The following is a 15,499-nucleotide window of genomic DNA, read 5'->3' on the forward strand; positions in this document are numbered from 1 at the left end:
TACACTGTAAAAAATGACCGTGAATTTAACAGTAAAAGACTGTAAATATGCTACGGTAAAAACCTGTTAAATGGTTAACAGTAAATTCCCCTACTATATACGGTGAAAAACTGTATTGGAAATTAATTTTACGGTAGTATACCATTTTTGGAAGTGGAAAAGACCGTATAATTTACAGTGAATAACCATAAGTTGACATTCCCAGAATTCCCTGCGTTACATTTCAAATTTGATGTTTTTTTGTTGAAATAACTATGTTTCTTCTTAGTTTTTTCTTATCAGTATATTTTATGTATTTTCTAAACTAAACTAAAACTACACATTAACAATTATACTTTTAAGCAGTGTATTGGTAGTAAGTAGCTACTTATATGGGTAACTTTTTTTAGTCGCTACTGCATTCCGCTCAGTGTTGCTGACTAATTCTCATGTAAAGTTGCTAAAGGCAGGTCGTTTTGTTGCTAAAAGTTGCTAAATGACCTTGTGACATTATTGGATGATGTCATTATGTTACCACAACACAAAACTGTGTCATTGCGTAGAATAAACATTGAACTTAGGCTACTCAGATCTCAGCAAAGAATGTAATTTGATATTCATTTAGATTTGTTTGTAAAAAATAATATAAACATTTAATATATATTATTTGTGATGCCTATGAACACATTTTTACATATTTTTTATTTTGTATTTGTAGCCTATTTGATGTATTTTCTAAACTAAACTACAACTACACATTAACAATTATACTTTTAAGCAGTGTATTGGTAGTAATTAAATGCTACACAAGAAAAGTCCAAAAATAGGGCACAGTGTACTGTGTAAATATGAAGGAACTTTCTGTATTAATTCTTTATCCAGTATCCAGTATTTAAAATTACACATTGCATTTCGATAGATAAATAAGATAAGATCGACCCCGCTAAATTAGCATCACTCCGCTTCTCTTTCATGATTCGAATCGCGCGGCAAATATCAGCGCGCGCACAGTCGTTATCTGCCCACATCTAAAGCGTTCCGCTTTAAGTAGATTATTTTAACTAAATAACGTTACATACCAAACCCTAGTTTAACATATTCGGTGGTTTCACCTTCGATTATTTTCTCACTTGGCCGATAATGTCCGTAAAGTGTCTCCTATTCCGATGATTAGCTTCATCACTTCTAACGCTAATACGCTAACTTGCCGCAAACCGCTAAACTTTTCAACTTACGAACAAACAACAGCGAGACAAAACATTAGCAGCCATTTCGACTACGGTTCTAATTCTGCGTTTAAATGGCTGACCAGTTTCTTGAGGTAGATAAGTTAAGAGACACTCTGCGCGAGAGTCTGGAAATGGATGACAAACGACAGGAGGACATCAGCAGGTGACAGCAGGAGCAGAAATATCAGCTTTTATTTCTGGTTTACCTCATCTCTGGTCTGTTTGGTCAGTATAATTGTGTACGAATTCTCCCCCGTCCACAGACAGGATGTTTTGACGCGCATTGAGAGAGTCATTCAGACGATAGTCATCAGCGTGTCTAAAGGAGAAGCACCTGTGCTGAGATTGATGAATAGATGCAACTGGTCCAATGTCAGGTGTGTGTGTGTGTGTCCCATGTTTATTTATAAAGCCTAATTAAAACATGCAGTATCTATCTATCTATCTGTTTGTCTATATGACTGTCTATAGTACTTCCTCTGAACTTTTATCCTCTCAATTGAAATAACTTCCTGACTCTAAATAGGTGTTATTTCATGAGAGGGTTAACCCCGCCTCCCCCCTCCAGGTCTCTTGGACATAGACAGACTTTAAATCCTCTGAAGAGGTTTTCACTGTGCACACTGTGTAATAGCCCTTGTGCAGAACAAAGAAAACTGTCTGGTCAGATCTACATCAACCCTCCCTAAGGCTTAAAGCACGTTTCATCTGGGCCCCTCTGAGGCCAGGGGCCTGACAGCTTGGAGAATGCCTTGGACTTTGCCTTATTGCTGTTATAAAGGTATCCTTTGGGCTAGCAAAATGACTGATAGTTTTAATAGCAGATATGAGAATGAAACACTCATTTAAGTGAATTACTTCGTAACAATAAAACAGAAATAAAACCTCACAGTACTTTTTCCCAGAGCAGCATTTGGTAATGATCATCATAAGATTTCTTTGATGAGACGTACACCCAAACATGAAGTAACTCCTGAAGTCATCTTCATTTGTCATCTTTATTTGTGCACATTTCAGAGTTATGACTTAAGTGAATTAAATGAGCAAAACTGATGTTGCTATTACTTTCAGATTTCACGAGTCTGTTGGTTTAGTAGTACGGAAGGCAGATGTCCCTGTGACGACTCTCCGATGTGACTGCCCTTTATCAGCCACCAGATTTGGTAAGATCACTCTGGATTACTTGCTTTTACATATTCATATTTACAGATCATTTAAAAGTAATCACATGCAAATCTGTTTTTTTAATGTGGATATATTCAAACTTTCAGTTGTTACTGTAAAGTAATCTGGCGGACAATAAAACAGGCAAAAAATACCATATACTTGCATTTAAACATGGACCAAATCATATATAGAGACCAAAATACACTGTAAGTAAGAAATCTGTAGAAAAATGGAAAAAGTACTGGTCATTTTCTGCCAAGACATTATCTGTTAATTTAGCACAAAGCAATCTGCAAGTAAAACAACTGTGAAAACTCAATACAAAAATTCCTTCTTGTTAGCGCAGTACATTTGGCCTTGTTTTTATGGACTTTTATGGAGTGTATCATAGAGACTCTTTTGATTGGGCCAGTAAGTAACCACTCACAACATCCTAGCAACTACATAGCAACACGCCAAAAACCACTAAGAACATCTTAAGCCTGATTCGGACGGTAATTGTTTCTCATGTGGACGTCTGTAAAAATACATTTACATTGCACCTCAGTGATAAAACTCATGGATTCGGATGGCGATTTATTCACAGTGGAGAAGCAAGTAGTTAGCATCCCACGAACCCATGAACGCGCTGCTCACGTGGCTAGTCACATGATTGTCTGCTGTAATTAAAATGAATTTTATTTACCAATTTTTTCTTATGATTGTGTAAAATGTATTCAAAAATGACTTATTATGATGTTAAAGGTATTCTTATAATTCCAAGCATATTTTAGAATATAATCCTATTTATTATTTGATTATTTAAATCTCATGTTTAAAAATAGCCAAATAGACGCTATAGGCTATAGTTGTATATAATTACACAATATAGTTATGCATATAACTGTATATTCAATTCAATTCAAGTTTATTTGTATAGCGCTTTTCACGATACAAATCGTTGCAAAGCAACTTTACAGCAAATTAAGTTTCTACAATATTTAGTGGTAGCTTATCAGTGGTCAGACTGTCAGTTAATGTACATATGGCAGAAATGTACGGAAAAATCAATTAAAGACGTAATCAAACAGACGATGAACACTATTAACAACAATTATTATATGATGCAATCAAACATATAGCAAAATGTGGTAGTTCTGTAAGTTGTTTCAGGGTTGGCATCATCTGAGGTCCTCTGAGGGGTTGGCATGTGTTCTGGATCCAGACTGAAGCTTGTGGGGATGTCAATCCCGTGGCAAAAACAGAGAAACAAATAGAGACATAATTAGCGTAGCTGCTGTTCCAACCAAGCAAAATTGATTTGTTTAACCCAAACTAAAGAATAATAATAATGTGCATTTGATCAGATATAACTGCAGTACAAGATTATGATATGCATTATTTGAATGCTTGGCCAAAGAGATGTGTCTTTAATCTAGATTTAAACAGAGAGAGTGTGTCTGAACCCCGAACATTATCAGGAAGGCTATTCCAGAGTTTGGGAGCCAAATGCGAAAAAGCTCTACCTCCTTTAGTGGACTTTGCTATCCTAGGTACTACCAAAAGTCCAGAGTTTTGCGACCTTAGGGAGCGTGATGGATTGTAGCGTGGTAGAAGACTAGTTAGGTACGCAGGAGCTAACCCATTAAGGGCCTTATAGGCAAGTAATAATATTTTGTAACTGATACGGAACTTAATAGGTAGCCAGTGCAGAGACTGTAAAATTGGGGTAATATGATCATATTTTCTTGACCTGGTAAGGACTCTAGCCACTGCATTTTGGACTACCTGTAGCTTGTTTATTGAAGATGCAGGACAACCACCTAGCAGTGCATTACAATAGTCCAGTCTAGAGGTCATGAATATATAATACACATTTTAATACTGCATTGCATACCTGCTTCTGCCATTATAAACACCCATTTCGAATGTTTACGTGCTTTTCTTCTCTTTCTGCTCCCGCTCGCTGTGGTGGAGCAGTTATAAAATATTGTTCTTGTAAATACTTTCCAGCATTTCAGAAATAAATATGCATGCAAATTACAGCGAAGTACAGCAGTTACCATACGGTGTTCAGCAGTGGTCAAAAAGGATTTAAACACTGAATTTTGAATTGATTTGTTCTTGTAAAGATGTGGATTCGGACGGCAATTAAATTACAACACGACCCTGGTGTTTGTCAAAAAACAGTAGGTAATTCGGCGGGGGATTTTTATGCGTGTCGTGAGAGAAAAACACCGACATTCTGGATTCGGGCGGCAATGAAATCACCAACTACCCCCTGTAAATGGTGAAAACAACCTACATCCCCATGAGAAACAATTAGTGTCCGAATAGGGCTTAAGAAACCATACAGCAGCCCTCTGGCAACCATGCGCACATAGCATTGTGATAGTGAGTTTTGCACAGGCAAAAAATGTAAAATTCTAATTGAACTAATATTGTCAGCTATGACTATCTGATATGTTTCTGTTTTACAGCCCTGATTTTGAAGCTCTTGTCTGTTATTTACAAACTTGTACAGAGTGACTCCTATGCTACTAAAAGGTAAGTGATATTCGATACAAACTTTATAAGTTAAAATGTGGTCAACATTTATAGTTACGTTTTTATTAACTGTTAACCTTCAGTGGTTCACTTTATATGGTTTGTGTTGAGACAAATACATTTTTTTAAAGTACATAAAATTTGTGTTCCATATTTGCTTGCATAAAAATGATTGTAAAAAATATAAAATGCTGTTTAAAATAGTTTTAGATGGAGTTCAGCTTGTCGTACTGCAGGACTTCTTAGAATTATTTCATGTCAGCTACCCAAGATCTATATTTTGGCAAGTTTTACTCCACCGCCTTTTAGTTATTGCCTGTTTCTTGTCTAAATATTTAAAATTTTTGTCAGCTTTTGCGGACCGTTTCATTGAAACCACCTGTGGATGTAAGTGATGATCTGATTATAAATCAGCAAACAGCATCATAAATCATCTGATATAGGGAGCAGGTGGAACCTTTGATTTTTATGACGTGATTTGTCAAGTGCACCTGTGCACTGAAATGTTTTCTTTTCTCTCCGTCAGGGACATATACTATAATGATCCACAGCTGTTTGGGTCACAGAAGAACTTGGATTCCGTCCTGGATGACATTTCATGCATGCTCAAGGTTCCTCGCAGGAGTTTGCATGTGGTACGTGCATGTGTGTGAGATTTGAATTTCTGAGTCTTATACACTGCTTTTTTTCATGAGCACTAAAGATAATGTGTTCACAGTAAATCATTTATTTTAATAATCCTCACAGTTTGCAACATCCAAAGGCTTAATCTCAGGTGATCTGTGCTATTTGGAGGAAGATGGCACAAAGGTGGACTGCAGTTCCAGCTCCACTGTGAGTCCAGATCGCCAGCCAACTTTTCTGTAAAACTCACTTAATGCTCACTGTATGCCAGTGCATGATTTGTATAATCCCCTTCTGCCCACGAGCATTCATCTATAATTCTACTAGCAACATTTTTAGACTGTATCTGTCAAACATTCACAACAGCTTGCTGTTCCACTTTACCACTGGTTTGACACACCATTCTGAATCTACTCAGTCATTTGATCTCTTTGAAGTTATGACTTTGTTTTTCCATGCAAGACTATTTTTGCTGTGAAATATGAAATGTTTTTATAATTCTGTTCTTGTTTCTCCCTATAGGCGGTTCCGGTGTCTTCCAATGTTAATGGGATCAGAAGTATCCTTCCTGTTTACTTTAACCATGTCATTAAATGAATGCCACCCTACGCCCTTGTGGTGATCTATCTTTCTGTTTGTCTCTGAATCCCTGTGTGGACTAGTGTTTGGGCCAGTTGTTTTAGTATTATTTAAATGCTGTTATAGTATTTATTAATATTTTAAATTATATTTTATTTTTAAATTTTCATGTTTCTTTGTAATTTTAGTAACTTTATGTGCTTTTGTCATATAAGTTTAATTTGTACTTTAGGTTTTCATGTAATATTTTATTTTATTTCAGCTTTTTTTCTAATTACAAAAAATAATTTTTAACAGTATTAGTTAACCGTAACAACACTGGTTTGGACTGTAATTGTGTTACAGAGGGACCAGCACCCGAGACAGAACTTTGGAAATATTTTCTGACCATTGCCAAGTGCCTTACACTTGTTCTGTGCGTTACTGTGTGGATTTCTGGCACAATGGAGGCTTGTATCACAGACTTTTTGAAATGATTCACATTAAAGTTATGTCACTGCTGCTCAAAATGAATGGGAGCTTTTAAAGGGATAGTTCACTGAAAAATGAAAAGTCATTCACTCACCCTCATGATGTTGCAAACCTGTATGACTTTTTTTTCTTCTATGGAACATGAAAGAAGAGCTTTTAAAGAACATTGGAAACCACACCAGATTGTAAACTTTAATGTATACAAATATTACCATTTTAAAGACTGTATGATCATTATGCTCTCTGCTGTATTATCCGTTACATTCCTCAGCGATGTGAAGACATTGTATCAGCTGCGAAATTCATTCTGATAGTGGAGAAGGATGCAACTTTCCAGAGACTACTGAGTGATGACTTTTGCACCAGACTTTCTCCCTGCATCATCATAACTGTAAGCATCTTTATTAGATCAGTGCTACTGTGTGTTTTCAAGGCCTGAATGTTTGTTCTTGTGTGTCCATCAGGGTAAAGGGGTGCCTGATGTCAACAGCAGACTGATGGTGAGGAAACTCTGGGACACGCTACACGTCCCTGTGTTTGCTCTGGTGGATGCAGATCCTTACGGTACAAACACACGCGCACCGGGTCTGAGATGATTGTTAAAGGAATAGTTCACCCCAAAATGAAAATTTGCTGAAAATGTACTCGACTTCAGGTCATCCTAGATGTAGATGAGTTTGTTTCTTTATCGGAACAGATTTGGAGAAATGTAGCATTACATCACTTGCTCACCAGTGGATCCTCTGCAGTGAATGGGTGCCGTCAGAATGAGAGTCCAAACAGCTGATAAAAACATTACAAGAATACACAAGTAATCCACACCACTCCAGTCCATTAGTTATTGGCCTGTGAAGTGAAAAACTGCATGTGTGTAATAAATCAATTATTATATAAGATGTTTTTAACTTCAAACCGTTGATTCGTGCAAAAATACGAGTCGTCTATCCATAATATTGCTTTCTCCAGTGAAAAAGTTGTCTGAATCAGGAGAAAAAATATGCACAGATCAAGCACTGTTCCAACAGTTCTAATCAAATGTGTTAGATTTTGATATTAGAGGACAACTAGGGTTGGGTACCGAAACCCGGTACCAATATGGCACCGGTACCTATGTAACCGGTATGTACTAGAACCGAATCAGAACGCAGATTTCGGTTGAACTCAAGTCGGAAAGCTCTAATAATACAAATCCAACACATCTTGTGATGAGGATTGAGAAATGAGGATTGAGGAAATTAGAGTATCCGAGGAGCACGTGAATGCAGTAATTACGCTTGCTCTGATGGCAGCAGGTAGCCTTCCGTTAACTAAGCTAAACATGCTTAAATACTTTATACTTTAAAAATACATCGATTAGCAATGGATTATAAATATACTTAATTATGAAAATACCAGAGATGGCTTGAATAACACAGATAAACTATATTGTCGCAGTCGAGTGTTTATTGTCTTTGTTTTATCATTCAAAATGTTTATGAGTCCGAAAGTGCACATGAAGTGTTCCATTTGGGACAGGGCCGATGTCTTTGTCCATATAAGGGATTTCCTGGAGGGTCATGAGTTCGGCTACTTCTGTGACTGGATATGTGGATTTTCTGTACGAGGGTGCCCTCTGGCGTCCAGTATGAATGAAACGACATCATGTGTTTATAATGCTAATGGCCAATCCATCATTTTTGGGGGAATTTTTATTTATTTTTTAACAAGTATCGGTTCAGGCACCGTTTATGCACCGGAACCGTTTTAAAAGTATTGATTTGGCACCGGTATCCGCAGTCGAGTGTTTATTGTCTTTGTTTTATCATTCAAAATGTTTATATGTTCTGTTTACTCAGTTACAGCTATAATAGAGATGGCCCTGTCCCAAATGGCACACTAAACCATCACAGTCTTCCTCTGAGTCCGCACTTTCGTGACGTAATGCCGCTTTGACTGTCGGGTAGAAGTCTGCTGCGGAGCTCTCGAAGAAAAAAAAAAAAACGATACCCAACCCTAAGGACAACAGGGGATAGACTTTTTCACTGGAGCAAGCTAATATTTTAACCAGTTTGAAATAAAAAACATCTTAATGATGGATTTGTTTTTTTACGATCATGCACTTTTTGACTTCACAAGCCGTTAATTGATGGACTGGAGTGGTGTGGATTTCTTGTGGATTATTGTGGTGTTATCAGCTGTTTTGACTCTCATTCTGACGTCACCGATTTACTGCAGAGGATCCACTGGTGAGCAAGTGATTTAATACTACATTTCTCTAAATCTGTTCTGATGAAGAAACAAACTCATGTACAGCTGGTATGGCCTGAGGGTGAGCACATTTTGAGCAAATTTTCATTTTTGAGTGAACTATTCCTTTAATCGTGCTTACTAGGTCAAGCAAACTACCTCTCAAGGTCTCAATGAAAAGTCTTGAATTATTCAGTGTTAAGGTCACTTCACAAACATCATGTTCCCTGCATAATGCCATTTATACTCTGTAAAGTCAATGAACTATGAACACACACATGCACTTAATGCAAAGACAACAAACACAGGCGCACACAGCGCTGATGGTTTCTTTGAGAACAACCAGGCCTGCAGTGATTTTCATTTGTGGCAGGTCCAGTGCAGTTTAGCATGAGGAGCGTTGAGGCCCCTGCTATTTCTGACACTGTCATTATCAATGACTCCAGCACTTTCTGTGCATGTGTAATGCTTTACTTTGTTCTAGGGTGAATTAAGCTGTCCCAAAGGATAATTGCAAGGGTATGGTGGTGATTGCAGAATCAGTCTCTCTCTTTTTTTTTTTTTTCCCAGGCATCGAGATCATGTGCATCTACAAGTACGGCTCACGGGTAAGTCCTGTTTCCTGCTATTTCTGTGCAATTTCCAGTGAGGCTTTTGCATTGCGGCGACGTGTAATTATTCTTCTCTCTTTGTGGCAAGACAAAAAAGAGGAAGCACTCATTCATGAACTTAAAATTTACCCTGTGGAAAAAGTAAAGCGTTTCTACATGTGTGTGACACATCTGCAGAGTATGTGGCAACAGTCTGGCTATTTAACTCACTTTCACGTACAGAATCCTGCACTGTAAAAATTATTTGCTTAATGAATATTTTTGTCATTTTCCTATAAATTTATCAAAGCACCCTAAAACATATTAAAAATACATATATTTTTAATTGTATACTTTTTAAATGTATACTTTTTATATTAAATATAACAATATTAGGTATTATGTAAGATAAATATCAAGATAGGTTTTCAAACAATCTACAATTCAAATGTTTGATGTCAGTAAGATTTTTTCATGTTTTTGGAAAAAGTATCTTATGTTCACAAAGACTGCATTTTATTTTATCATGAATACAGTAAAAAATTGTATTATTGGAAAATATTAATATGTAAAAGAAGTCTTTTCTATGTTAGTGTCACGTGATTCCTTCAGAAATCTTTCTAATATGCTGATTTGCTCAAGAAACATGTCTGATTATTATCAGTGATGAAAAAGGTGTGCAGCTTAATATTTTTGTGAAACCATTTGACTTTTCAGAATTTTTTTTATGAATAGAAAATTTAAAAGATTTAATTAATTTAATCTTGACCGAATAAATGTATTAATTAAAAATCTTACTGACTTTACTACAATTTTAAAACAGTAGTGAAGTTTAGGTTGTTGTTTTTTTTACAGAATTTAGAGAGAGATTTATATTCAAAACAAGAAATAACTAAACTTAACTAAAACTTAATTTTGCATCTCAATTAAATATGTCCTGGTTTAAGGATGTTTAGATATTTTGGTCACACTATATTTTAATGTCAATTCTCGCTATTAACAAACCATTAACTACGACTTTTGCCGAATATGTGCTTTATAAGTACTAATAAACAGCCAATATGTTATTAATATGCATGCTAATAAGCAACTAGTTAATAGTGAGAATTGGTCACTATACTAAAGTGTTACCAATATTTTTAATGAAAGCGATTTTGTGTTCATGATGATGTGTTCAGCACATGAAAACATAAATGTGGTGATTAACATTTCATATGTTCTGTCACACATCATATACAGTCAAACCAAAAAATTTTCAGACACCAGATATAATTTGTACATACTGTACCTTTCTATCAAAGTTATCTGACATTATCAAGATGAATTGCGTTCTGACACAGTTTAACTCTGAGTTCTTGTCATATTTTATTACCATTTTCTATACTATAGCAAATAAACTGCGATGTAATGTGAGAAATGTTGCAGGTATCTGAATAAATTTTGGTTTGACTGTAATTTGCTTTACTTAGTTTTGAATTTTTCAATACTCAACTGCTTTAGTAAATCATGTAAGCTCATTTAATGTCCGAAATGAAGTCTGTCCAGCTTTACGAGCTCTAACTGTCACTTGTCCTCAGGCAATGGCCTTCGAGGCCCACAGTCTGACTGTCCCCAGTGTGCTGTGGTTGGGCCTCCTGCCTTCAGACATCCAGAGGTTTGGGAAAGTCAACTCATTACTCTGCTCTGTGGTTCGTGATTGAGGCTGGGCTTGCTCTGGTTTCCGTTTTCTGGGTTTTTTTGTTTTGGTTTTTGTTGCTGTTGCTGTTTGTTATTTCCTTCCTCTTGAAGGCTATTTTTAAGTGGATGTGTCAACTGTGATGGACCTCAGAAATCAGAAGCTCTTTTAAGAAATACACAGTAGAATGAAGTCTTAGTTGCAGTTGTTGGCACCACGTACATGATATGTTTAACACTGGCCACTTTACATGGTACACTCCCTAGTTTCACTTTCATCACTTTTGTGCTTTTAAAAGAACAGGCGTGGGTAATTAATGCCACACTACCAAAAAATAATGCAATTTTCCATCTGCCAATCCGGATTCAGCAGACTACCTCAATCTGGCGTAGTTTACTGGGTCTGTACAACATCTATCTGTACTTAAGTCAACTCTTTCAAATTCTGTCCACTTAATTTGATATATGCCTACTTCATTTGATGATTTTAATTGGATTAAGGTCATCATTTGATGAAGAACTGCTGCCGTGATCCATAGAAAATACACATTTACAAGTAAAATTCTGTTTTCCGCCAGCACAACATAAATTTTGGCAAACAGTACTTGATGAATCTATATGATAAACCTCGTTTTCATTGGAAAGTGCAGTAAAAAGAATGCCTTAGAGTCTGGATTGTGATCGGATTGCAGTTTTTGTACTAAACTGCATGTACAAATGGCCAGCTGTTTAGTGAATTCAGCATGCATTCAAAAAAGCACTGGAAACATCCTCAGGTATTTTGGTTCTGATTCCGACAGCATCAGCACATTCATACTGCCAGCTTCCTGCTCCACCTCATCCCAGAGACACAACTGGACTGAGATCCTGCACGTGTGCATGCGATTGCAATACACTGATGTCATGTTTGTGAAAACAGCTTGAGAAAAAGCATCATTTGTAGAACAAATCTACATGAAATTAAAAACAGTTGTTTTGGCCAAATACTGATTCTACTGCACAAATGTATTGGATTTAATGGACTACGCAGTAGTTTTAATCTGCTACAGCACAGTATGATAAATGAACAGAACTGACTCTGGCCTGGTCTTAGCACAATGTTATTGTAAAGCGAGCACATTCTAATATTTGTGCCTTCTAAAATGAGAAAATGTCAGCACATCAGTAGTTTCTCAGATGTGGGAATCAGCACATGGTGGATCCAAGTTCACACGCCTTCCCAATTTTGATGTTTTGTTCAACATCTGCGACACTTTAGGATCATGTCTGAATGCCTAAAGGAATGATGACCACAAAAACTAATTTTGATTTGTCCCTTTCTTTATAAGAAGAATAGTGAAGCGTATCATTTTATAAAACACGCATTATACAGTTAAAACGTGCTTTTTTTGAGGTGTTAAGTTGTTAATAATGTGTAATGATGTCAAGACTTCAAAGTACATTTTAAATAATTATGTTTTAATAATATTTGGTTGTGCTTTAAATAAGTGCACTTGTTTTGATGCGTTACTAAATCACGTGTGAAGTACTTGATTCTAGTTTCAACTGTAGTGTCATTACATATTACATTTAAAGTCAATATATTCGAAATTGCACCTTAATCATTACAAATGTACAGTGTAATTATATCTAAATACATACAAGTAAGTTTCAACAGAAGTGACATTAAAGTATATTTTACTTTACCCATAAATGCTTGTCAGTACATTCAGCAGTACACTTATATTTCAAAGTCAATAGAAGTAATTATGAAGGAGTGAGTGAATTATGAGAGTCCTACATGGGTCAAAAGCATTCTAACTGCATTTAATTTAAATTTAAACTATAATACATTTTCATTTAATTGCAGTACATTCAGTTCTGACATAAAGGGATCGTTAATCCAAAAATGAAAATTCTGTCATAATTTACTCTCAAGTTGTTCGAAACAGTTGTCCAGACTGTTTCTGGTGCAAGGGAAGACCAAAGTATTTTATAGTATCAACTTACTTAACACTTACCTTGTATTAAACCTATAAAACATTAGTTTCAGCCACATGCTTTTCTATTTGGCTCTGTCTGCCTTTATTAACTCTAGTACTATGTAAAGTGGGCAGTGAGTATATGTAGTCTAAGTGTAAATTGCTTAGATCGTGTATAATAGATTGTTATGAATGCGTAAGTTCTCATGGTGTCTGGTTATGTATATGGCTGTCACAGGTACAGAGTCCCAGAGGAAACGCTTATTCCATTTTCTCAAGCAGATGAGAGCAAACTCAACAGCTTGAGGAGCAGAGACTACATCAGCTGCCAGCCTGCCTGGGAGAGAGAGGTGCCTGGTGCCATGCTTGTCATTTTAACAGAAGATAAGCCCAAAGATGTTTTCTCTGAGAATGTGACCGTAGTGTGTTGGCAGGTCCCAAGAATGTGTGTGTGTTGTAATCTGTGTGTCTGTGTGACTTCTCAGATAGAAACAATGCAGAGACTGAAGCAGAAAGCTGAGATACAGTCCCTGGCATCCATCGCCCCGCATTTCCTCACTCGAGTCTACCTGCCAAATAAACTGCGCTATGGAGGCTGGATCTGAGCATCTGCTGCCTTCTGCTGGATTATATATGCGTGTTCTGCATGAACCGCATGGTTAAATATTCCAGTGTGTTCTTACTGAATGTTAGATGAGCTGTTATGTTAGAGTTATGAGCTCAAATATGCCATAAATCATTTGCGCCGTTGAAACTGCTCTGGAATGTCACACATTTGCTTTGGCTGTGAATATAATGCAATGGAATAACCTAAATAAATGAACTCTTCCCTTTTTTTGCTAACTTCCTCATGAAACGGACTAATTAATTTGTTTAAGTATTGAACTATGCAATGGCTGGTGTATGACATTTGTGCAAGACGGTATTTACTGGATGCATTGTCTTCACACTTTTTTTGTGGTTTATTCATTTTTATTGATATTTATTTTCATACGATTTTGTTTTGCAGGTAAATAAATGAGTCTGTATGGTGCTTCAGGTGTGTTTAACAGTCCTGTGGATCATAATCTCGTGAAGGTAGCCTAATGACTCTTGTTTAGCGCCAGGGGGCGGTGTTTACTCAGTTTTGTTCAATTCAGAAAACATTTACGACACCTTTGAGTCTTTGACCCTTCTTAGGTTTTGAGGTTTAAGCAAATACCAATGACAGTCCTCAGGATATCATAGTCATATTTTTCGATATAAAGCTTCCGCGTTCAGGAAAGAGGTGGATTGCAAAACTTTTTTTCAAAAACTTTGAAAGACTTTTTTACCAGCTATTTACTAATTACAGAATTTTTTCATGAATGCTTTATACTCTTTCTATTATTGATGCATGTTATTTGATTAATTTTAGGGCGTTGAGGTCATTATCTGTCTGGCCTCAGTCCGGCTGCATCGCCTGGGAGCTTCCTCATCGTGGTCCTGAGCCAATGATCTGATGAATAAAGAAACTGACACTGACACAAACAAGCTACAAAATCAAGCCTGCGACACTTAAAGGAAGTCTTCAAAAGTTTTTTTTTTTTTTCAGCAAGGTGCCTAACCTTCCGAAAACCATTTGTCCACCAAAACAATTCAAGCTATTATATAAACGACCATTTACGACACCTTTGAGTCTTTGACCCTTCTTAGGTTTTGAGGTTTAAGCAAATACCAATGACAGTCCTCAGGATATCATAGTCATATTTTTCGATATAAAGCTTCCGCGTTCAGGAAAGAGGTGGATTGCAAAACTTTTTTTCAAAAACTTTGAAAGACTTTTTTACCAGCTATTTACTAATTACAGAATTTTTTCATGAATGCTTTATACTCTTTCTATTATTGATGCATGTTATTTGATTAATTTTAGGGCGTTGAGGTCATTATCTGTCTGGCCTCAGTCCGGCTGCATCGCCTGGGAGCTTCCTCATCGTGGTCCTGAGCCAATGATCTGATGAATAAAGAAACTGACACTGACACAAACAAGCTACAAAATCAAGCCTGCGACACTTAAAGGAAGTCTTCAAAAGTTTTTTTTTTTTTCAGCAAGGTGCCTAACCTTCCGAAAACCATTTGTCCACCAAAACAATTCAAGCTATTATATAAACGACGACTCTGATTTAAGTGGGGGGTTTTTTTCTTTCTTGCATTAATATGAGAGCAGTGTTGGGTAAGTTACTCTAAAAAAGTAATGAATCACAGTTACTAATTACATCTTCAACAGTGTAAGTAGATTACTGTACAAACTACTCTCTCCAAAACGTATTTAAAGGGGTCATATGATGCGATTTCAAGTTTTCCTTTCTCTTTGGAGTGTTACAAGCTGATTGTGCATAGATAAGATGGCATAGAGGACCTACAATAATGTACAGTATTTGAAAAATAATGTGTTTTTTGAACATTAAAGCATGTCAACATATTCTGTTACACCAAATACACAAAATAATGATCT

At 36.4% G+C, this 15,499-nt stretch overlaps 1 protein-coding gene across 2 annotated transcripts; it reads left to right on the forward strand.

Annotated features, from left to right (window-relative positions):
* The first annotated feature begins 970 nt into the window (after positions 1–970).
* On the forward strand, positions 971–13,906 carry spo11 (SPO11 initiator of meiotic double stranded breaks). 2 transcript variants are annotated; one of them, XM_016566463.1, is made up of 13 exons: positions 971–1,371; positions 1,472–1,585; positions 2,280–2,371; positions 4,835–4,901; positions 5,428–5,548; positions 5,649–5,735; positions 6,048–6,084; positions 6,857–6,966; positions 7,040–7,139; positions 9,372–9,409; positions 10,969–11,045; positions 13,265–13,376; positions 13,512–13,906. In XM_016566463.1, the coding sequence occupies exons 1-13, from the start codon at positions 1,280–1,282 to the stop codon at positions 13,629–13,631; spliced, it is 1,167 nt and encodes a 388-aa protein (XP_016421949.1). In that variant the 5' UTR covers positions 971–1,279; the 3' UTR covers positions 13,632–13,906. The 2 variants fall into 2 exon arrangements, with proteins under 2 accessions (XP_016421949.1, XP_016421950.1); XM_016566464.1 differs by having other exon boundaries at positions 5,428–5,536.
* The last annotated feature ends 1,593 nt before the right edge of the window (positions 13,907–15,499 follow it).

This window comes from Sinocyclocheilus rhinocerous, unplaced genomic scaffold (assembly GCF_001515625.1).
Source record: "Sinocyclocheilus rhinocerous isolate Xijiao unplaced genomic scaffold, SAMN03320098_v1.1 scaffold932, whole genome shotgun sequence".
In the NCBI taxonomy this organism is placed as follows: Eukaryota; Metazoa; Chordata; class Actinopteri; order Cypriniformes; family Cyprinidae; genus Sinocyclocheilus; species Sinocyclocheilus rhinocerous.

Coding starts and splice junctions, on each gene's coding strand:
- spo11 (XM_016566463.1), top strand. CDS start 1,280: ATGGCTGACCAGTTTCTTGAGGTAGATAAGTTAAGAGACACTCTGCGC. Junction 1,586..2,279: donor TGCAACTGGTCCAATGTCAG/GTGTGTGTGTGT, acceptor TATTACTTTCAG/ATTTCACGAGTCTGTTGGTT. Junction 6,967..7,039: donor CTCCCTGCATCATCATAACT/GTAAGCATCTTT, acceptor TGTGTCCATCAG/GGTAAAGGGGTGCCTGATGT.